Source organism: Alternaria ventricosa (assembly GCF_023758065.1).
Source record: "Alternaria ventricosa strain BMP 2768 chromosome Unknown scaffold_12, whole genome shotgun sequence".
Lineage (NCBI taxonomy): Eukaryota > Fungi > Ascomycota > Dothideomycetes > Pleosporales > Pleosporaceae > Alternaria > Alternaria ventricosa.
In genome coordinates, this window is record NW_026055692.1 from 817315 (window position 1) to 840974 (window position 23660).

Consider the following 23660-nt stretch of genomic DNA (forward strand, 5'->3'; position numbering starts at 1 on the left):
CTTATCGGCCGTGGAGGTGAGACACGCCGCCAACTCGAGTCGCAGCTCAGCATCCAGCTCGACATTCCTAAGCAGACTACCACTGGTGCCGCCCGAAGTCAGGTAAAGATCACCGGTGACCCTGCTGCTGTTGAGAAGGCCAAGGAGCACATCCTCGAGCTCGTCAAGGGACAGGAAGGCGAGACCATCCAGGTTCCCCGCCACCTCCACCACGCCATTTCAGACAACGGTCAGTTCTTCAGGCAACTGCGCAACCAGCACAAGGTTACCGTAGACCACGGCGGTGAACAGGTGCCCGCGAAGCCTGCCCAAGCTGAGGCCGGACGCGCCAGGAAGGGTGCTAACGGTGCTCTTCCTTTGATCACCGACGATGCGACTGCCGGTTCCAACGAGCACTCATGGGAGATCGTTGACAACAACGCTGTGGCAGAGGGCACTGATACCTCTGCCACTATCCCCTGGATCCTGCGTGGACCCACTGAGAGCCTTCCCAAGGCCCGTCAAAGGCTTGAACAGGCTATTGAGGCTGCTTCCAAGCCTTCCGCCACTGGGTACCTGATCCTGCCCGACCCAAGAAGCTACAGGTAAGCTCAAGCGTTGAACACATTCAATGCTGCAGTAATACTAACACCTCACAGGCTCGTTGTCGGACCCGGTGGTGCCACAATCAACGATCTCCGCAAGAAGACCGGCACAAAAATTCAGGTCCCCCGCGACCAAGCCAAGGATGAGGCAATCGAGATTGTCGGTACCAAGGATGGCTGCGAGGAGGCCCGCCAGATGATCCTCGACATTGTTTCCAAGGGTGGCAACGGTGGTCGTAGGGAGCGTGCTTAGGCATTTTCATGATCGTTTTGGGCATGCGATGGATGACATTTACTATCAAAAGCTTTGGGCATATTTCGGGGTTAAGGTGATGATCTTGTGGGAGCGATGTGTTCATTCGATAAGGGGAGAAGAAGCATCTACTACTCATCTTGGACTACCTAAAAAGGGGATATTGCTTAGCTGTTGTATACAGAAATAAAGCTTTAAGTTCAAACGTGCTTCATTCGAGTGACTGACTATCCCTCAATCCCCAAATGATCAATTTTTTCCACTTTGTTCCCCTGCGCTTGTTCCTGCGTCATCCCGCTCGACTTTGCTTTTAGACTACTCTGCTGTGCGTTTCCTGCTGCGTACGCATTTCCTTTGCCGCCGGCTGCTGCGCTTGCGGTGCCTATATGAACCGATTAGTGAGACTGTAGTCGAGTAACGAGGGAATTGAAGAAGGGGGAGGATGGGGGATACGCTGGGTATATTGGGGGTTTGGATGGAATGGATTGGAGGATGGGATGGGATTGATGAGGGGATGGCGGGGTTGCACTACCTTTATCGTGTTTGTCTTCAGTAGTCGTACTCGACCCATCAGCATTCTGATGCGTAGTTTTCTTTTGCTTGGAGGAGAAGGCGCCGGAGAGGGCGCCGAAGAGGTTGAGGTTTAGACCGGCCTTTTACGCTCTGTTAGCACACATCTACCTAGGTATACATCCAATCCATACTACACGTATACCCATCTACTCATCTACCAGTGGCAGTGGAAGTACATTGAACAGTGCTGTAGGCGATGTCGTGGGGTAGGGAATGAGAGAAATGGAAAGGGGAATGGGAATGGGAAGGGATATGGATATGGACATACAGAAGCATTCGCACTAGCATGATGTTCCTGCACCTCCCTACTTCCCGCATCTTGACGCTGCTGTTGGACTTGCTGCGCTGAAGCATCCTGCTTAGATACGGCTTGGGTCATCTTGGATAACCAATTTAATCCTTCTTCTTCTTCTTCTTGGTATATGTAGTGTAATGCGTGAAGGGTTATGGGCTCAACGGGTATCACGACACGTAATTCGGGGTATGCAGTATATCGATACAATATGAAAAGTGAAATGAAGAGGGTTGGTAGCGGAGTCTCCTCCGCGGATGGAAGTGGTACGCATGCTTTGTATGCATGGCCGCGTGCCTTGGTGGTGAGGGTTTGGGTGTATGACGTCATGGGCTGGATTGGGAGTGAGGCTGGGGTGGGGAGCAGGTTTTGGTGTGAACGCGCGCAGGGTCTGGGATTAGTTGCAGGGGTTCAACGTCTTGGAGATACGGAGGATATGTGTATGACTTTCGTATCGCACTTGGTGTCGTCAATGTGGGTAGTTTGTGTGGTATGGTATGGATGATGTAGTAGCTGCACGATTATGAGAAAATGAGGTGGACAGGAATTCAACGTGGTATATTCAATAAACTCGGCGCTTCGTATCCATCATCGTCAAGTCGCGAGCCCCAAAACCTGCATTGAAAAGGACCGAAACACCGTCCCCAAACCCGATAGCACATCCAGCCAGGTTCATGTCAGATCCAACATCTCAACAGCGCTCTCGCGCCATTTCCGTCTCTCCTTGCCCTTGAGCACAAGTCCTGCTTCACCACCTGCTGTCTTCTCCGGACTATCGACATCTACATAGGTCCAAGCGCCGACTACGCTTTTTCGCAGTACGATTGCGCGTTTCTTCTTCTCTCGCGCTTTCCATGCTGCTGGTGGGGAGGTGCGAGGTGGGGGCTGTGGTGAGGTAGATGTATGATCGCGTGGGGATCGGCGCAGTGAGGAAGGTGAGGTGTGAGTTGGTGGAGGGGATACTGGGGCAGGTGCTGTCGGGACCGGGGCGCGCTCGACTACGGGCGACGAGAGTTCAGTAAGATCAAGCGTTTCGACATTTGGGGATGCGGATCGTCGTCTTGTTGACATGGGGTTTGGCGATGTGAGATCGAGAGTATCAGCCGTTGGTGATTCTGATCTTGGTTTTGCTGCAGCAAGCTGTGGTGATGTGAGATCGAGGCAGTCGGCTTCAGGGGGCGCGGACATGGTTTTGCTGAGACGAGGTGAAGAACGGCAAGGTCGCGATGGGCCAAATACGTCTCTTATACTCTTCTTCTTGTTAGATGTGGAGGCTGTTGATGATGCCGAGTTTGTGGATGCATGCGATGCGTTCGATGAAATCGATGTTAATGGTGGGCGTGTCGTCGCTGTCCTCGAAGTTGGTAGTGCGCTGGTACTGGCACTTTGTTGATGTCGCGTTTCTCGTACCGGCGAGGAAAGTGTCAAGTCCAGCGAGTCGACTTCTTCTGATAAGGAGCGAAGTTGGGGTGGTGGCCCTGCATTGAGAGCTGGTGTCACACCTCGTCGCTTGGTGGGCGTCACTGATGCTCGCCATGCATCTAACGTCGACTGCTTTGACTTGCTAGGAGACAAGGCTAGAGAGGTATCTCGAGACGCTGTCGTAGCTGGCCCGTCCTTAGTCCTTCGTGTTCTCGCCTTCTTCGCGGGTAATTGTGAGGGTGATGGATGGGCCGGCGAATCAACCAAGTCCAATGTTTCTATCGTGTTCAGAAGAGGAGGCGTCGATGGTCGTTCAGGAACCGCATTGATATCGGCGGGAAGTGTTTTGGAGCGTTGAATCGGGGCTCGTCTTCTCCGCTTGCTCACACTTGGAGGAAGGTCTGCAATGGGGGGAGACACCGACTTCTCGCGTTCAGGCGGGTGCGGCTGTACAGCATCCAGAGTCCTTACTGGGGAGGAGAATAGCAGATCAATCACATCGTCTTGTTGTAGCGCAGGCTGTGAGACAGGCAGAGTGACCTCAGCAACCTTGTCCTGTGTCTTTGCGAGAGCTCGCGAAAGCTTCGAGCCCGGTTTCGTTACTTTGGCAAAAGTATTGATGCGAGCCTGCGGTTGATCGCCGGCTGTTTTTGTTCGCTTAGGAGCAGCCTTGGCCTTTGGCGCCGCTTTGCCAGGCTCTTGCACAGTTGCTGCTCGCTTGGGCTTCAGCTTCGTCTGTCGCCCGGCTTCCCAATCTTCAACCGTGAGCGGCACACCAACCTTGACGAAGGTCTCCATCACCCAGATTCTCGCAGCCTTCTCTGGGTCGAACTTGGTAGGCCCACGCTTCTTAGGGCCTTCATCTTCCAGATCTTCATCATCGAGTTCTGCATCACCCCCGGCTTGCTGAGAACTAGGCGGTACTTCCACATCATCGTCGGGATCTTCCTTACTAAGGTCGATCTTGACAAGCTCAATGGGCGTGAAGCTTACTCGCAGTTCTGTGCAGTTGTCCGTGACCGAATGTTGTCGCTTGCCATGCAGGCCCTTGATGAGAAGAGCTTCATCCTCTTGTACCGCCTGAATGTTGTTCGTAGGAAGTCGATCGAGGTTTCCAGCGCGTATACGTAGCTGGCGCACAACCATCGAAGGCGCCAAACTGCGGATGAAGTGCTTTGCGCCTTCAAGCTTAACCCAGTCGAACGCATCATGTGTAAACTCGCGTAAGCCCGAGAAATCCAGCTCTTGGTCCCATTTGATCGATTGGCGCAGTTTATCCAATCCAGCTTGATTCGAAATGGCCGGGTGTGTGTAGTATCCAAGAATGTCCAAACGCGGGAAGTCGTCTGGGATCCTCAGCGCACCGTGCTTCCGCTTGAAGTGCTTGCTCTCGTTCGTCTTCAGCTCATGCTGCAGTCGATCTCGCCACTGGGACATGGCTCTGGCGTCATTCTTCGGAATCTTGCACAAATCGGCGCCGAAACCTGCCTTCGCAGCCTCGCATGCTGTCTTTGGGCCGCATCCAGGTATACCCTCAGGAACGTAATCTCCTCCACTCATCAGGGCGACGAGTATCATGCCCTCGCGATCCAATCCTGACGGCCCGTTCTTTGTTTCAACCGCATCGTATACGTTGACGTGTGTTGGCGTCTTTCCTGTCTTCTCCGGCGACCAGTTGCGTATCGTAATGCCACTTCCAAACATGAGTGTGTCGACATCTTCACTCAGAACCGCATCCACTATTCCCTCTCGCTGAAGTAGTGCGCATTCTGCCTCAGCTTCACCCGGCGCAAGATGTATCGGATATCCAAATTGCTTCAATAGCTGCTTTGCGAGGAATTCGGGGATGGATGCGACGTTTGGTCCAGTGCGTTTGTTGCGCTTGAAGGGCGGCTTGTTTGGTCCATCGAAGACGAAGACGGGGTGGATGGCGAGTGAGATGAGGCGAAGGAGGCGGTAATAGAAGGTGCGCAACGCCGGGTTGGTGCCGCCTATTCACAGTCAGCATAGCGAAAGCATGTACGTGGTGCCAAAGCTCTACCTTTGCTAGCTTGTATCTGGAACAGCCATATTGATGTGTCGATAGCAATGCGCAGCGGGCGTCCGGTCTCTTCGAACTTTTCGACGGCGAGCTTTGACAGGGCTACGCGCTTTCCAGGGCCGATCTCCTTGTAGATACTGCGCGAATCAGCAAGAAATGATTGTTAGTAGAATGCGCAACTCACCCATGAATACCCATCGCGTCTCCATAGTCTGCACTCGGTTGTCTCGCTGGCTGCCTTGTTGGTGGTGTCGCGCGTAGCAGCGCGTGATAAGATAGTTGCTAGGGCGACAGCGCGTGGCCTGTCCCGCATTCTGACGGATGCCGCACGTTTGTTCCCCACCCACATGCATTCCTCTCGCACTAACAACCAAGACACCCCTCCGACCCTTCTAAGACATGGCGCCCCGCGGCCGAAGCGCAACGGCAGGCGACGATGCCCACAGCGATCGCAGCTACGACTCGAGCCCGGATCCGCTGGCCCTCTCCTTCGACAACACCATCACATCCGCCCGCAAGCCCAGGCCGCGTGACTCCATGGCGGGCAGCTCGCCGACCAAGCAGAACCGCCGACTCGAGGCCTCGGAGATGATGTTCTCGTCGCCCACCAAGTCCATGATCATGAGCACACCACGCGGCGGCGGCGCGAGCCCCTGGCGCATCAAGGTCACCGTCCAGGCTGAACCCGGCAGCGACGACGTCAACGCATCCCCATCCGTGAAGCGAGTGACCACGAGAACGAAGACGACGACGGTGCCATTGAAGGATCACGAGACCTCGTCGCCTGTCAAACGCCCCCGCGGACGCCCCCGAAAGTCTGACGTGGGAGCCACTCCTAAACCAAAGCGGAAGGGAACACCAGTCAAGAGACGCGCACGATCCGGATCACGCGAGTTGAATATGAAGGGTGGAGAGTCAAGCGCAGCCGATGTCGACACCGATGTGCCGCCCAAGAAGCGGAGAGGCCGGCCCAGGAAGGTCGTGGCTGTGGCCGAAGATTCAAAGACCCGGGAAGGGTCGGTGCAAGATACTACGCCTGTACTCCCTTCGAGTTCAAAGTCCGGACTCTCAAAAAAGAGCGCGCATTTTGCAGATCTCCCCGGCCCCACTACCGAGACCATGAGCGATGCGCTGATGGAGGCTGAGGAGTTACCCAACTTGAGCTCGCCGACACAGAGGAGCATGAGGCAGGATTTGCGAACGCGCAAGGGCACCCCACACGCGAACAAAGTGGTACTCATGGAGTCTGACGAGCACGAAGAGGAGGGAAGCGATGTGCTTACGCCGACCAGTGGAGACGACGCAGAGCCTATACAGCCCGAGGATCTCGATTTCTCGGAAGATGGCCATGCCAGCCTCCCCACACCCAGCGAAAGCTCCGCCCATGCGAGCGATGCCGGAGATGACCAAGCTCAAGCCTTCGAAGACGACGAACCCGATAATCGAAACGACGCAGATGTCGCTTTTGACGAGGGGACGATGAGAATGCGTGACGACACAGTCGGTAACGAGAGCTTCACCATGATTTCACTTGATACCTTGCTTAGTAACGGACCGCGGAGTACGCGAAAGCCTGCAGATACGCAGAACACCACAGCGCCAGCCGTCGGATCATCACTGAGAAACGAATATTCTGAGTCAAACACAGCTGCAACGCACAATGCTGGACCATCGACTAGCGAAGAGCCATCACCTCCACCCCAGACCTTCACAGCACCCTCGGACCGTACACGCCCAAAGCTATCGCGTTTCGTGACACCTGTCATAGATGCCGACTTTCCATCAGCGCCGCCCGCTATAGAGCCTAGCCCACCTAAAGCCCAGACACCGACGCTCGGGCGTGTAGTTACCGCCGGCGTAGCTTTACAAGGCTTGCTGGATCCCAATCGTCTTTCGTCTACGCCCGAACCTCCTCAACAGGCACTCGACAAGAAGCGCGACGAGCTTGATGATCTGTTTCGGGGATTCAGCGAGGGCACGCGGAAAGAGCTCCAAGCGGGCTTACGTCTTGGTGAGCAGCTTGCGGGCCAGCCATATGAAGAGAGCGCACCCGCTCCTTCAAGTCCCATCAAAAGCAATCCTACGATAGCTCCCAAACAAGGTGTGTTCCGAACGCATCGAAAACGTCAGTCACGTCTTCTTACTCCCGAAGACCAGGATCATGCCGTCTCACCAGTGGAGCCAACCGCCACAGCGGACGAGGTGCAATACCCGGTGTTGGATGTCGAAGAAGAGAGTGTACCTGTGAGCCCTGCAAGGAGCGAGGGAGAGATGAGTTGGCGGGCTGACACACCCCCTGCGAAACGAACTGGCTTGGCACAACGAGATTATGAGATGGAAGAACCCCGACAGGATCATGCTGCAGAACAGGCAGACAAACCTGCCCAATGGGATGACTTCGCTGACATCTGGCAAGAAGAGGCTAGTCGTTCGGTGGTCTCAGTTGAGGAGGAGGAAGCCCCTGTGGAGGAAGAGAAATTGTTCCGCGATGTCTTCACAGAGGACATTCCTACCAAATCGGCTGCAAGGACTTGGCGTCGTAGAAAGGCGAATGAAGCTCTTTACAACAAGAAAGTTGAGTTACAGCTAGAACCGAGCCCTGTCCAGGCGGAACCTGCAGTCACAGAACAACCCGAAGACGACGAAAACGAAGACGAAGAGGAACAGGAAGAGCAGGATGAGGATGTCGTAACCCCACTGGAAGAAGACAAGCCGATTCAGATTGACGATGAGTCGAGTCCGGCGAGCGAAGCCAGTGACGACACCGGCATGTTCTTCCAGTCGAATATGCCCAACGTCTTTAATCAAAAGCGACCATCCCGTTTCGAACAACGGCGGCAACGAAGACAAGAGAAGGAGAAAGTGAGCCTGTCTGAACTTCTAGACCAAGGTGAAAGCTTCGTTCCCGAGTCCTCGCCGCCGCCCATGGCAACAAAGAAGCCATCCCCGACAACAAAGACAAACCCGTTCATTGACACACCACCTCGCTTCCCTGCGCTTATGAGTTCACCAAAGAAGAGCAGTCCTTTGAGGCGAGAACTTCAAAGCGCCGACATCTCAACAAGCTCGGTGCAGTTTGAAGAGTCTACGCTGCCAATCGCGCAAAGCTCTCCGTTCCATACCATTGTTGATGGCGATAGCAAAATCTCTGCAGCATCCGATCAACGACAGTTCCGTGTAGAGATGGAGGGTAACACAGCTTCTACGATAGTCCGCGTGCGCGAGGAAGCGAATGAATATCTGGATGCCTACGAGCCGCAAGAGCGGACTTTGAACGACCTTACTGAGGTCACTGAGGAGCCCAGCAGAGTTCTGCATCAAGAGCGCAGTCGTCTTCCATCAAGTCCGCCAAAGATGCAGCAACGGTTCCAGCAGAACTTGTTATCTGCCCGCAAGCCTTCGCCGCTCTCGCAAGCCTCGCAGCAATCCGAAGAGGTCCCCGCATCATCCCCGCAACAATCGCCCGCGCGTTACAAAGGTCCCCAGGTTGTCGACGAGTCAATCGAAAGTTCCATCAGCTCGGAGTCGCAAGCCAGCCCAGAACCCAGCAGCCAGCCCGCCACATCTCCACCCCAGCAACCGCATCTCCTCGACCGCGTCAAATCCACCCTCACACGCCCCCCACCACCACCGCCATCCCCCCACCCAATCCTCTCCCACCTCCACCCCCTCCCCAAAATCGAACCCTGGACCCGCACCCACTACAAAGCCCTCGACAAACTCTACACAACGCACCTCAAACACCCCGCCCTCTTCTGCCCCTCCACCATCCCCCCAACCCGTCTCTCAGCCACAAACCACACCCTCCTCCGCCAATTCCTCTCCCAGAACGGAAACCTGCCATACGTCGGCGCGATATTCCATGCTTGGGGCTACCAAATGGAGATGACGGAGGAGTTGGTTGTTATGTGCAGTGTGTTTATGCAGTTGCTTACGTTGGAGAATGAAGAGCAGTATTTTTTAACTACGGGGAGGAGGTTGCAGGTGGGGGATTGTGCGCCGGGGAGGGTTGGCGAGAAGATTACGGGACGGGAGGTGCTTAGGCGGTGCGCGACTGTTGTTATGGGGGAGAGTGTTAGGAGGGATGAGAGGGAGGGGAGGGTTATTGATCGGAGTTTGGGGTTGGAGGTTGAATGGCCGGTTGGGAGAAGATGATGTGGCTTTTGGTTGGTTGGTTGGGGCTGGCGTTTTGGGTTGGAAGCGAATATGAATGTTATGATACCTGGTTCTTACTCTTTGGGTAGGTGGAGATGGAGTTTTGGGGATGTTGAGATACCTTTATTTGGTCTTTTTGAATGTGATTGAACTTTCTTCAAGATCGTGCTGCTGAAGAGTGGAAGAGTCAGTGATGTATGCTCTTGATCAGCAGTGTTCATGCAACATAGCGTAGGTATTACTTTGAGTCAAGGTACTCCTTGTCAGGAAAGAATGCAAAGCAAGGTATCAAGAAGACATTAAAAAGATACCTTCTATCTAACTACGTTCATGCGGAAATATTTCAGCAACATCCTGCAGACAAAGTATCGTGCTAACTGAGCAGTGAGTGTTACGCTAGTTGATCATGACAAAATGCTTTGGCAGGTGATCATGGCATCAACGGAAATGTCCCAGGGAGATTTTCGGAGCCCTGATGGACGGTACGGGCAATTGTGTTGCTTGCGGTCTTTTTGTTATTTTGGACACCACTGGTCGTTTCAACGAAGTCATGGATCTCAACCGCCGAATTTGCGTACTTCCTTTCAGTCATTATGATAGTTTTTCGCTTTTGTAATCACAAGAGGTAATATATACATTGTTCTCGTTCCAATTCATGGCTGTGTTGTGAAGGAACGTTGGCGAAAGAGGACATCCATGGGTACCGGCTCTGCGCATGTGACATAACCCGCGGGCGGTTTGCCGCTTTGCAATGAAAACCAGCGGCGACACGTTTCCATTAGCATGTAATACCACTCGCAATGTCCACGAAGTACAGATCAGTCATGTAAAGGTCCATTTCTTCATAACTCATACAGTACAAAACAAGGAAACACAATACTAAAGAATCCAATCACTCATAGAAACGTCCTCCACAACAAGAATGCCTCGCCTATCCCAGCCCCGTCCCTAGGCTAACCAGATCCCCCCACAGGAGCCAGCCCTTGCGGGCGGCTACAACTGTGAGGTTCACCTTAAGCCCAAGGGAAAGGGAAGAGGGCGGATGCGGCTACTAGAAAAACACAAACCCAAAACACAACAACAGAAACAACCTCGAAAACCAACAAAACCAAACGCCTGTCCATATGCCGGGGTATCATAAGCGACCGAACTCCGAAGTACTCCAACCCTCACCGAACGCGTGGGGAAATCAAATAGTGGGAATGGCTTCCAAGACCGTCATGGCGCGTTGGCCCTCAGCCTCGAATGCCATGATCTGCCTTTCGCAGGCCATGCGCAACTTCTCCTCGCCCCTCTTGGCGTTGTAAAGAACCCATTGCTCGATGGTCATGGACTTTTCGTGGTCTGTGAGGTTTGCCATGACAGCGTCGAAGATTTGTTCGGGTGTTGAACCAGCGGCCTCGATATTGTCAAGACCGGCGTCGATGAGAATGTCTTGCATCAGGCCCTGAGCCTCTCCCTGGGACGCGAAGAGCATGTCCACATTGGCGGGCTCCCAACCGTTGTTGTCATCTGCCTCGCTCATAGGAGGTGGGGTCCTCTTAGGTGTTCCCACCATCAGGTCGCCTGGCAGGCTGGACATGTCGAAGTCTGATGCGACGTGGTCTTGGGTATGAGTCGGAGTCTTCTTAGGTGTTCCGCCCGGCAAGTCGCTGGGGAAGCTTTCAATGCTCGATGATCGAACGCGCTTCGGTGCTGGTTGTGCGACCTCTGACATCTCAGTGATCTCCATCGCATCGCTCATGCGCTTCTTGCCGCGCTTCGGTGCGGGTTGTACAACCTGCGAGACTTCGGTAATGTCCATAGTGTCGCTCGTGCGTTTCTTGCCACGTTTAGGTGCTGGTTGTGGCAGCTCCGAGAGCTCGCTGCCCTCCATCGTGTCGTCTACGTGCTTCTTGCCGCGTTTTGGTGCCGGTCGTGACACCTCAGATAGTTCACTGTCCTCCATCGCCATCGTGGTGTCATCGAGGTTCTTCTTGCCGCGCGTGGCCTTCTTGCTCGCGGTGGATGCAGTAGACGAGCGTGCTGAACGACCCTTGGCTTTTGAAGCGCGTTTGCCCTTCTTTGGCGCGGGGATGGGCGGGTTGTAGATATCGGACAAGGTGAAGAAGAGACAGTCGGGAGAGCGTTTACGGTGCTCTTGCATCGGATCATCGCCAATGTCCCAGGCGTCGAGTGCGCGAGCACAGTATGCACAGGTGACACCATCGGGAGTTTCGTCTGTGGGGTCGTAGAACCATCCCGCGGCGACCATTTGGTCGACTGAGGGGTAGCCGGCGTTGGGGTCTAGAGGCCACATGTCGCCGAACGTGTCGCGACGCGCCGCGACCATCGCGTCGGAGGTCGGGTCTTCTTCAGTTCTGCCTGGATCGCCAGAACGCAGGCGAATGCACGCGATGACTGCAAAGCCGCAGCTCGGCGAATGTGTCGCGTGTTCATATGCGGGGACGTCTGATTCTTCCCAGCCGTCGAGCTGGCACTCGCAGGAGAAGCATTGTACGTTGTCAGGGCTGGCGGTAGTGGGCCTCCATACGAAACCCGCGTACGCGAGATCTTGTGCCGCTGGTGATGCCAATGGCCAGCCGGCTTTGGACTTTGTGCCTGCCTTTTTCGATCTGCTGCTCGTGCGTCGCGTCTTTGTGGTCGTCGCTGCTCCGCCAAAGGTCGCGAGACGCGCCTGGAATGAAGCCAGCGCGGCGTCCATGGTGCTGGATGTTGTGGGGGTAGCCGAATTTCTTTTTGGGCGTTCCTGTGTGATTTGTATTCAATTGACAAGAGTAGCGCCTGAGTTACACGCAGTATTGAGAGTTGCTGGTGTGGAGTGTGGTGGGATGGGTGGGATGAGAGGAAGTCGCGTCTTTACGCGGCAGGCGGGACCAGACAACATCAAATCCACCAAGCTGGTTACGGAAGCAACCGCTTACGTCATCCACCCTCTCACTTTGCGAAACCTCAGGCATCGACTTCTGTACAAGATGTATCGACGCCAACCAGCATTCCGGATAGCGTGGTGCAGGAGGCCTCTGGTTAATGTCAATCGCCGCTTCATCTCATCCGAAAAGACTGTACCCGCCGACAAGCCACATGCATTCCAATCGCTGCCCCCAGACTGGGAAGATGAGCCTCCCTCGCTGGACGACTTCACGCAGCTGCCACGCGACTTCGGGAAGAATCAGCTGATACAGACGAATGAGGAGTTCAAGCGATCGTTAAGGGGCATACTTCGGCAATTTCCACCGGTCACCTATGCGTTTGCCTATGGCTCCGGTGTCTTCCCTCAGTCAGCTGCGACAGCTTCACGCCCGTCGGAATCACCGCATCCGAACGCGCCCGAGGCAATTCTCAAATGGCAGAAGGGCGGTGGAAAGATGATAGACTTTATCCTGACACCTCGGTTCTCGCAGCACTTCCACTCGCTCAATCTGCGCGAGCATCGAGACCACTATTCTTTCCTGGGGTCGCTCGGCTCAGGCGTCGTCAGCCATGTGCAGGACAAGTATGGTGCAGGCGCCTACTTTAATCCATATGTTGTAGTGAACGGAACGATGATCAAGTACGCTGTTGTCAACTACGAAACCCTCCTCCGCGACCTCACCGATTGGGACACCCTCTACTTCGCCGGTCGCTTACACAAGCCCGTCAAGATCCTCCACGAAGAGCCCAACCTCCGCGTCGCGAACCAACGTAACCTCCTCTCAGCCGTACGATGCGCGCTTCTCCTACTACCCCAGACGTTCACCGAGAAGGAACTATACTCTACAATCACTGGCTTGAGCTATCAGGGCGATCCGCGGATGCAATATGGCAGCGAGAACCCCAAGAAGATCGATAACATCGTCACGCACCAAATACGGAACTTCAGATACCTCTACCACGACCTCATACTGTCATTACCAAACATACTCTACGCCGACGATTCCGTGGTGCACACAAGGGGTTGGATCGAAGACCAGACGCTCGATCAGAAAATGTCGCAAGATATGGATCCCGAGAGGCGCGCTACCATGATCAGGCGGTTGCCCAAGAAGTTCCGTGAGAAGGTATACTTCCAATACCGCGGCAAATTCGGCATTTCAGGCCGCGAATACCAGGAGATGCTGGATGCAAACAAAGACGAGTCTTCCGGTGGTATCCTGAAGAAGCAGGTTGCTGGCGACTTTGACAAACGGATAGCGGGCGAGAAAGACGTCCCGCAGATGGTCACCAAGGCAATCAATCAGACAGTCAAGTGGCCTTCAACCGTGCAGACTCTGAAGGGTCCTTTCACTGCGGGCTTCTCCAAGACAGTACGGTATCTGCAGGAGAAGAGGCAGAAGGCGAAGATGAAATAAACGGGACGTTATTAGATGTTGATGTTCGCTCTCTCAAGCATTGTTTTCTTTGTACCATCATCAAAAGCGAGTAGCAAGCGAATCAGCTTCTACATGTCTCGAATACAATCGCGTATAGCCGCCGTCGTAGCTCACGGGTCAGGCTCTCTGTATAAGCGGAAAAGCGAACATAGACTTCAATAAACTTCAAATCAACAGCACAGCTTGTTCTCTTTACATACTGTGGTGAAGTATAAACCCCAAAGAGATGTATTATATGCTGTCGAATGCACGATAATAACTAGTCTGCAGTGGTCCACCTTGTTGAGCCACCACTGCATGTAAACGAGACTTGTTTTGACCGCCCCTCTCCACCGTCTCCACCCACAACTAATTTCGAACTAACGCCCACACAGTAATCCAAATTGTACAAAGTAATTCCGTGACACTACTAGCGCTTCCGTACCTGCATTGGTCATTATATATTATCTGAATCTTCGATTAGTCATCAAACCCACCCATCCAACGGCTCAATGGTGTAAGTCCCCAACTTCACCCGTTCAAGCCCAACCCCCCGACTAATATCTCTACCAGCTAGTCGCATGATTCCTGCTTTGGGAAAAGCTATTCTTAAATGCAGGAGGTCCCGGGTGTAAGTTGCCAGTGTGTTCGAATTACGGAAGTATCAACCACTAACATGTGTTAGTCAAATCCCGGTTGAGCCCTTTACGGATCTTTCTTTTTTTGCCCTTTTTTAGGCTTGAGTGAAGGGGGGGTGGGTAAGAGAGGATAAAGGTAGTGTTAGTGAGCTACTTACTCCCGCTTTTAATTTTATTTTTGTGTTGTAACCTACATGATTCTTTTTGTGTCACGCTCAACGTGTAAACCTCACACTTTAGATCTCTACGGCTCTCCGCCCGATGAAAAGAACCTATTAAGTACAATTTGCCGTGCAAGACATTCTTGTAATAAATCTTGTTCTACTTGCATAGTCTAATGCAGCAGATACAGGATGTTGCTAAAATATATCCGCATAAATGTAAATTAGATAGAAGGTGTCTATCTAATTAGGACTTGTTCCTTGGCTCTGCACGTTCTCAAAACGCAGATTAGTTATGTAAAAGTCTATTGTCTTCATCATCTCGTACAGTATAGAACAGGAAAATACCAAACTAGTAAATCCAATCCAATCCAATCTCTGAGAAGAAGTGCGCTTCTTGCCGCGCTTCGGGTGCCGGCTGTGGCATATCCGATAGCTCGCTGCCCTCCATCGTGTCGTCGATGTACAGCCTCTCCGAAGTTTGGGTAATATCCATGGCGTCGCTCATGCGCGATTTAAATCCACGACTTCGTTGAAACGAGCAGTGGTATCCGAAATGAGAAGAATGTCGCAAGCAATACGATTGCCCAAGATCACAGTGGAAGGATAGCGGAAGAATGATGGAAGAATGGTGAAAGAATGCCGAAAGAATGTTGGAGAAATATTAGGAAAAAACCCCAAGGAGCCATCACGGCTGCGTGGTCATATCAGCTATTTTTTATGGCGGACAGCTGGAGTGTTTGAGAGAGCTCGTACATTATTCCACATACCTACTCCGCCCGATCATCGAGAAGATCATGGCCCGAATCATGGTTAGGTATGTTGGTGCTGAAGATGCGAGTCTGCTTAGGCCTAGTAGCGACGTTCGGAGGACCGAGATGATTTGAGTGCTGCATGGCACAATAGTCGAATCGTCGCTGCAAAGATGTAAACTGGCTTCCTTGTTGCCGCTGCTGCGACGACGGATGGGGGCGGATTGCTTGGGGTGGTGGTAATTGCGTAAGAGGAGGGTAGGTAGTAGTCAAGCTGGTTGTCGCGCGGTTGGGGAACATAGGCTTGTGTTCCGCTTGACCAACACACGGAATCTCATCTTGGGTATCCTCGGCGTCGTCAGGCGCAGGTGTGGAAGTAGATGACGGCGGTGTCGGTGGTGGTGGCGGTAGCGGGAAAAAGATTGAGCATGGTGCTGTTCAACAGGATAGCGAAGAGGAGGACCTGAAGGACAAGTTAAAGCTGGCTGGAGGGATAGGCGAAAAGATAGTCGAAAGAATGCGGAAAGATGCTAGGAACCTTTTTCGTCGTACATTAGCCAGCTGCATACAGGGATTTGATGGCATCAACTTACAGGAGTACGATATCGATGATCGAGTTGCTGCTGCTGTTGTTGCGACGAGTAGCGCGACGAGTCTGACGGGTGCGGCGACACGCCACGCTCCGCGCAAAGTGGTCTCGCTGGCAATGACAGAAAGAATAGAGTGCGCCTTTGACTTAGACTGCGGTCTGGTCCTAGGTTGGGCTTGGTCTTTGAGATTGTGCTTTGGTATACGGTATGATTGCAATAGCTTTGATGTCGCTGGCAATGACAACCTTCCAAGCCTCTTTGAAGCGCAACAGGTCGATGTCGGCCGTATACGTGTATCGGAAGAGCTCTTGCTCGCCAGCTCAACTTCCGTTCCGGCTCATACGAGTGACGGGGCGATTGGTGTTGAGGTCGTTTTCGAGGGCATGACCGAGGACTGGGGTGGTAAGACAAGCTCTTGTGTTGATGATACTTCTCTTTTTTCGAGAGGATCTGATTGGATGGGTACATATGGAATTCGGAAGTTGTGAGTCGCTCGTATGCGTCGCGTCACCGCAGTACCAGGGTAGTAAGACAAGTGTATGAGAGAAAGAGGTCTCTTGCTGCATGGGGCTGGTGGCTTACTGTGTAGCGAAGGTCCGCTTGTGAAGAATATCTGAGTAGGGATAAGGTAAGATGGTAAGGCCGTGGAGGAGTGCGCCGACGACGAAGATGACAGCAATGCGATGAGAGAAGTAAGATAAAGATGCGCGAAGGCGCGTGACCATTGAGTGGCGACTGGGTATCTGAACGTCGTCCGGGGAGGCTTGAAGGGTTTGACTCCCACATGGAAGCTTTGACTAGTGTATGTAAACAAACTTTCCTCTAGCAAGACGTTCTTGCTAATGTAGTAGGGGTGTTCATGGGGGGTGAGGAGGAGGCATGCAGAAGCTAGTAGGCGCGATGGGAAGGCTCGAGCCGAGAGAAAAACGATCGGCCGCCGTACCTAGGTAGATGAGAGATACAAGCGTAGTGCGCAGTCGAATCGAGGGAAGATGCCTAAACGTAATGAGAGAGCGCATGTCTATCTTGCGAGCTAGAAAGGCGCGGTGCAGGCACAACGCTATCTCCCAACATTGTAGCCGATAGCGACGGCATATATATATATATATATATATATATATATATATGTATGTATACATCCCCTCTCTTCTCAGTGATTTCGACCAGCGCCATGGGTATCATGCGTGCGAGTGGATCGGACAGCGAAGGCTTCGTCGATAGAATTGTCGAACGGGTAATCGAGAGACTGTTTGCAAGGGTGATTGAGAGAACGGTTGAATGGGTTATCACACGGATCATTGAAAGGATGGTGGAGAGGATAGTGGATAAGGTAACTGAGAAGATTGCTGAAAGGGTTATTCAAAAAACGGAGGAGAGGATGCAGAAGGAGGATTAAATAGGGTTGGTGACGGGGGTGTGGAAATGCTGATGGTACTGCGGGCAAGTCTTTGCAGCATGAATACGCACGGTAGTCAATGGCAGCGTACACTTAACATGAGAAATCATGCTTTCCATCACGACTTGACGCGCTTTCACGTGACGATGAGATTCAGGAAATGATATGCACTGGACGAGCGCATGATCTTCATTCCACAAATCTCCTCTGCAGGTTCTCCAGAAACCCGCCTCTTTGCTGTTGTGGCTGCTGCTGCGGCTTTGGCACACTCCCACTACGAGCGTGCTTCTGCTGACCACGCTCCTTGTTCCTCTCCTTCTCTCTATCAAGCTCTCTTTGCTTATCTTCTGCCAACTTGACAAGACCCTCCACGAACTTGGTCCTCGCCTTCTCTTCTGCTGTGCCTTTCCAGACCTGCGCTAGGTCTCTCAAAGCCTGTATCCGCACCTCTGCCTTTTCCATACCGCCGTCTGGGTCGCCGGTGATGAGGTCGGCGATCTCGGTGCGCAGGGAAGCAGCGAACTCTTTGCCCTTCTGTTCGCGCGAGGCGCTGTCTGTGCCGGGTTCGGGGGCGGAGACGCTGATAAGGGAGGCTCCTAGCGAGACCTCAGAGGGTGGTATGGACCAGTGCATGGCTTCCCCAAAGACTTTGATGACAGTCTCCAGGCGCGAACGGACTGTGGTGAGGGTGCGCAGGTCGGAGATGTACTCTGGGGTCGTCTCATCAGGCTCCTCCAATGCTGGCTGTGACGGTTGCACATCTGGCGCATCGGCCTGTGTCCCAGCAGGGCTCTTAGCATCGTCATCGGCTGACTCGGTCTTTATCGCCATGCCGCCTGGTAGGAACTTCTGAACATCGCCCTTTAACCCATCTGTCAAGGTCTCGGTGAGCCCAATGGCCTCTCCCCGCAGCACCTCGACCTCGTAAGCCAAGCGCCCGCCGCTCCGCAGTATGTCATCCGTCAATTGTGTCAATATCGCCGATAACCGCGTCGTGTGTGCATTGAGCTGTGAGAGGAGGTCTTGGGTCTGAGAGGAGAGGTCGGCTAGCGAGGCGGCATTGCTCGATTTCGGCCTGGCAGCTAGCGAGAGCGAGGGGAGCGTGGCGTTGAGGTATTCAGCGGCATCGAAGCGCGAACCCAGAAACGGGGCAAGCGCAGGGTCGGAGACGTGGGCAGACTTGGGCGTCGTCTTTTGTTCCGACACAGCCATTTGGAGGGCGAGAGCAGGGCTGAGGAAGACTGGAGCGGCGGCGGCCGTTCCTGAATCAGTTAAGCCGAACGCTCGGGACCTTTAGATGCGGGAGAGGGAAACTAGGTAATTGTGGGGGAGGGGCCGGCATCTTCCACGTCCTGGGTGCGCCGCCAATGTCTTTGGGTTTGCTATTCACTTTCTCTTTGTTCGAGATGGGATCTATGATATCAGTGGTAATTGCTAAAATGGATTGCATAGTTATCATCCCTGTAGCTGCCCGCCTGCAAGATGCGGGCTGGAGCTTGGACTGAGCCACACTACTCCGTGCCTACCCACTCTTCCCAGGCAACAGGGCCCGTCCTCCACCACCACCATGGACTGACTGCGTTTCACGGATTCTAGTCTGCCAAGAGCCTGTAAGGTAGGGTCGCCAGCCGCTGTTCTTCCTCTCGCTCTTCTGTTTCGTCTCTTTCTCCTCCGCGTCGGTCGTCAGCTGTTCGTGGGCGCGATTACCTAGTTTCCAAGGTTAAGCCGTCCAGCGTTTGCTACCTCACACCGAATACGGCAGTTCGACGTCACCCGTGGACCCTTATCCAGGCAGTTTCCGCCTAATTCACGATCTCCAGCCCTGGAGTGCTCAAAAGATTAAAGTCGGCCTCTCCACTGGATTTGCACTACGCCGCAGCCCACTCGCTCAACCACGGATCTCAATCCGCGCCAGCTTTACACGTGCAAACAGCAACTTCCATTACAGTGCACAAACACTTCGCGACACCAGCGACACTACTCAACACGCGCGCCAAAATGCCGCGGCGGCAATTCCAAGCCGACCTGCAAAAGGCAGCAGAAGGACTTTCGATTGCGGGCATCTCAAATGTGCGCCCTGGTGGTGATGATGGTGAATTCACCTTCATGTGCCTCGCAGACGGCCAGCAGCTAGAGATCTCAGCGCTTGTTCCAGGTAAGCTACTTCCGGTATACGCATAGCTCGCGACACTCGGGATGGCTACAACTCGTGTCGCAATTTACAGAATTATCTCGTGGTAGAAGCACACTTTGGCTCAGGTGTCTACTTCTCAAGATTTAGCATCGTGTACGCTGGAGCATGCGCCCACGAATTCTAGTCGTCCTGGCGGCGAGGCGTCTACCGCCCGGAGCTCCCGGCCTGTCTGCATTACCTTGACGAAACATAGCTAACAGACTGCGCAGAAGTATCCGATTACCCTACTGGCCATACCTGTATGATCTTCGGCGCCGATAACCTTTCTGCTGGTGTCGCTACTGCCCTTGACAGCATCGCTGACGCTACCTACGCAAAGACCGTTTCCCAGATTTTAGAGCTCGTCTCTACCCGACTGGAGTCCACCGACCGGGATGGGGACCAGCAGATGCTCGACTCTCAGGAGTTTGAAGACTTTGACGATGAAGAGGACGAAGAAGACGAGTACTTTCCCGGTGACGACGACATGATGCCGAAGCCGCGACTCGCCACCGACGGTGGTGTTACGTCGGGTGGAGGTTACACAGAAGCTACATCTGCTTTCCGACAGCGTGTCCGGAATGACCTCCTGATCGCGAAGAGCGAAGGCTTCAAGGTTGGACATCTCGGAGGTTTGATGGATGGTCTAGGATGCTACGTCTCCCTGTCTATCCGCATTTCGAAACTCGGTATCTCAGAAGAGGCTATGCAAGCATGGCAGGTCGAGCCATCGGAATATCTTGTCGCGGTCTTTCATTACCCATCAGGCTACAAGAACATGGACGACCTGAGGTCCTACGATGCCCACCAAGCTCGACGGAACTTCGGCATCCGCATCGGTGTCTGTACGACGTACAAGCCAACCATGCAAGAAGCTATTTCTGCCTTCACAGTCTTCAGCAAAGAGGAGGAGAAGCGACGGGAAGCGTCACAACATGCCGACTCTCAAAACGTCTCTTCAGAGTTGCCCAAGGGATTCCGGAATTCTTTCATATCAAGGCCTTTGAACGAGCTATTGGAACAGCGTTTTCACATGCTTCTAAAGTACCGCTACGGGGGTATGCCATGGCACGGTGCTGAATCATTCTACAACGATCAAGTGCTTCATGCCTCACACTCGGATCACGATGCCTCGCACGACAAGTACTACGACGACGAGCGTGCCGGCAATACATGGCCGAAGATTGTGACCGATGATCACATCGCATCTTCAAATGGTCAAGAGCACTCTCTTCCTCTTGTGGGAATGCAATTCGTGCTACGGCACTTTGTTCGATGTACCGAGTTCTGCCTGATCTGTTTCAGTAGAATGCCTGATGACCTACAAGCTATCAAGCCCTATGTCTGTGACAATCCGCTGTGTTTGTACCAGTACATGTCGCTAGGCTTCGGTCCGAGTATTGAGCATGAGATCGTCTCACAACCCAAAGTCGTCGACCTCCTAATCAGCTTCTGCTACGCTAGTGCGCGCGCCAGTAGACTGAGGGAATTTCCAACCGGTCTCAGTTTGGCAGTTCCACCTCCGATAACGAATGAGAAGGATTACATACCTATCAGTACCCGCTATCATTATGCCACCCAAGACCCCGCACAACAGCCTCCGCAAGCCGACAGTACACCTCCAGTAGCTGCGTTGAGTGTGCGATACAATGCGGCCAATCTTGAGATGCTGTTTGAGAACGCGAGGGAAGCTTGTCCTTTATCAAAGGGTCAATGGATCGTTATGCGGACAGATGATGAGCCGACCAAAGCTCTGCATTGCCGCGTGGTCGATGCATCTCTGTATCCATCAGTCAAGGTTTCAAATCCTGTCATCCCGTCCATCGAGGGACCGACGGATGCATACGGCATGGCACAGCCAGTTCCATCAAAACCGAAGGTGTCAGCCCCACGGCCAGTTCCGGAGAACGAGTTCAAGTCCGCAAGCTTCTACATCTACAACACCAACTTCGACGATTTGGCCGACGTCGAGAAGCCGCGAGTCATTGCATCACTTCTTGATCTCCTACCGCCTGTGCAAGAAATGAGGAAGTACCTTTTGCGGAAATCGCAGTCTTCTCTGAGCGCTTGGGTTGACCGTCTTTCCCCTGCCGTCCTTGGAATACTGCGTTGGGTCATCGCTTCAAATCGAGCCTGCATCCTACAGGTCGATAACGAAGAAGATGCTTCGAACGGCCGCAAATCGGAAGAGCGTCTGTATGGAATGGCAGGTTGGGCGCAGTTCCGATTCGCAATGGGTGCCCCTGATAAGGAGCGAATGTTCATACAGGCCGTGCGAGACACTACCGACCGCCTCAAGCTCAAATACCCAACTTTGTTTGCGTGGCATGGCAGCCCTATCCACAATTGGCACACCATCATCCGAGAGGGTCTTCACTTCAAGGAGACTGCTCACGGACGCGCTTTCGGAAATGGTGTTTACCACGCTCCTGATGTCAACACTAGCTTGGGTTATTCCTCGATGTCTTACGGCGCGGCTTGGTCAATGAGCGAGCTGAAGGTCCAACAGACCTTGGCTCTAAATGAGATTGTCAACGCTCCACAAGAGTTCGTGAGCCAGACTCCGCATCTGGTCGTCGCTCAGCTTGATTGGATTCAAACTCGCTACCTCTTTATAAAGACGCGCGCGGACAACGCAACAGCCATAGACCCGGGTAGCAAACCCCTTCTTTGCGTTGATCAGGACCCAGGCCGCACGCCTCGTGGTGTGACAGGCGACCTCGTTATCCCGATCCACGCTATTGCTGCTTCTCGGCGTCCCAAGGCGAAGTCTACTGGGGTGAGTGGTACCCTAAATGCTACTGCGCACTTGCTGACAGATACACAGGGTCACAAGCGGCAGAAGGCTTCAGGGAAGACACAGTACGACCCCATCGAGATTGACGACGATGATGACGCCGCCAGTGTCGCAACTCTTGAAGAAGATCGCATCATCTTTGACGGTGAGGACGAGCACAAGTCTTTCCAAGAGACTGACCCTCTTCCCACGCCAAACTCAATCAGCGACAAGGGCAAGTCAAAGGTCGCGGCCTCGATCGCGTCGTTTTCGTCCAAGATCTTTGGCAAGTCATCATCAAGTGAGCCTCTAACCGACTACGAGCCTGGAAAGCTTGACTACGATAAGCTTCCTAAACTCCAGGAGCCTGCGTGGGCAACGACCGCTGCTACCAGGCGTCTGATGAGGGACTTCAAGGACCTCGTCAAGATCCAGAATAAGGAACCGATGCATGAGCTAGGTTGGCACATTGACGAGGAGAAGACCGAGAACATCTACCAGTGGATTGTGGAGTTGCACTCATTTGACCCCACTCTGCCACTTGCAAAAGACATGAAGTCAAAGAAAGTCAAGAGCATCGTACTGGAGCTACGATTCGGCAAGGACTATCCCATGAGCCCACCATTTGTCCGTGTCATCCGACCTCGTTTCCTACCCTTCACTATGGGTGGAGGAGGTCATGTCACCGGTGGTGGTGCCATGTGCATGGAGCTTCTCACCAACGATGGCTGGAGCGCTGTTTCTTCCATCGAATCCATTCTTCTCCAAGTACGCATGGCCATCTCCAGTCTGGATCCCAAGCCTGCTCGTCTACAACAAGGCCCTCCTGGAGACTACGGTGTCATGGAGGCGGTCGACGCGTACATACGTGCGTGCCAAGTACATGGATGGACTGTTCCCGCTGGCTTCAAGGAGACGGCTTATGGTGGTGCGGAGAACGCGTCTGCCATGTACTAGGAGATGGGGCTGAGCGCATCTCTCCGTTGACCACCCCATACTGGGCAAAATTGAACACCGACTTACAGCGGATGACGGATGAGAATGACCCAGAAGTGTGCATTGCTTCAAGGACCCGCCAACGTTCGTTTATGTTGCCAATGCAGACTGCATGGGTTTGGGCTTATTCCTTTCAGCGGGGTTCGATCGTCGGGCAATACATGTGGAGTTCACGCGACACGGCGCGATACACGATGCTATGTGATGGCAATGAATTGAGATTGGTTTCAGGTTCTTTAGAGGAGTTTCGGTGCATAGCATGGATCACGGAGAACGGCATACGATACCTTATGTGTTTTCCTTTTCGCGGGTTCTACGCATAGTGGAAAAGTAGCAATCGAGCGCTTCATCATGGCTTCTTATAGGATATGATGTGATGTAGTGAAATGATCGGAAGGACATATCTTCCAGGCTCGTCCTTGCCACGCATTTGGGAGATCCACTGTAGTTCATGTCAACATAAACATGAGCCCAAACCTAACAATTCCAATCAGAATACACCCTGGCGCCCAGTAGCATCGTTCAGA

General features: G+C 53.3%; 6 protein-coding genes across 6 annotated transcripts; 3 read left to right on the top strand and 3 right to left on the bottom strand.

The window, feature by feature from the left end:
- Window positions 1-2374: 2374 nt before the first annotated feature.
- On the bottom strand, window positions 2375-5363 carry J4E93_007138 (uncharacterized protein; the record flags this gene model as incomplete). The annotated part of the gene is made up of 3 exons (XM_049345048.1): window positions 2375-5115; window positions 5166-5302; window positions 5350-5363. The coding sequence occupies 3 exons, from the start codon at window positions 5361-5363 to the stop codon at window positions 2375-2377; spliced, it is 2892 nt and encodes a 963-aa protein (XP_049197973.1).
- Window positions 5364-5564: 201 nt separating this feature from the next.
- On the top strand, window positions 5565-9320 carry J4E93_007139 (uncharacterized protein; the record flags this gene model as incomplete). Its single annotated transcript, XM_049345049.1, has 1 exon — window positions 5565-9320. The coding sequence occupies one exon, from the start codon at window positions 5565-5567 to the stop codon at window positions 9318-9320; it is 3756 nt and encodes a 1251-aa protein (XP_049197974.1).
- A 1189-nt stretch (window positions 9321-10509) lies between these two features.
- Window positions 10510-12024, bottom strand: J4E93_007140 (uncharacterized protein; the record flags this gene model as incomplete). The annotated part of the gene is made up of 1 exon (XM_049345050.1): window positions 10510-12024. The coding sequence occupies one exon, from the start codon at window positions 12022-12024 to the stop codon at window positions 10510-10512; it is 1515 nt and encodes a 504-aa protein (XP_049197975.1).
- Window positions 12025-12295: 271 nt separating this feature from the next.
- J4E93_007141 (uncharacterized protein) lies at window positions 12296-13651 on the top strand (the record flags this gene model as incomplete). The annotated part of the gene is made up of 1 exon (XM_049345051.1): window positions 12296-13651. The coding sequence occupies one exon, from the start codon at window positions 12296-12298 to the stop codon at window positions 13649-13651; it is 1356 nt and encodes a 451-aa protein (XP_049197976.1).
- A 3726-nt stretch (window positions 13652-17377) lies between these two features.
- Window positions 17378-18400, bottom strand: J4E93_007142 (uncharacterized protein; the record flags this gene model as incomplete). The annotated part of the gene is made up of 1 exon (XM_049345052.1): window positions 17378-18400. One exon carries the CDS (start codon window positions 18398-18400, stop codon window positions 17378-17380), a length of 1023 nt encoding a protein of 340 aa, XP_049197977.1.
- A 786-nt stretch (window positions 18401-19186) lies between these two features.
- Window positions 19187-23094, top strand: J4E93_007143 (uncharacterized protein; the record flags this gene model as incomplete). Its single annotated transcript, XM_049345053.1, has 2 exons — window positions 19187-19343; window positions 19583-23094. 2 exons carry the CDS (start codon window positions 19187-19189, stop codon window positions 23092-23094), a joined length of 3669 nt encoding a protein of 1222 aa, XP_049197978.1.
- Window positions 23095-23660: the final 566 nt, after the last annotated feature.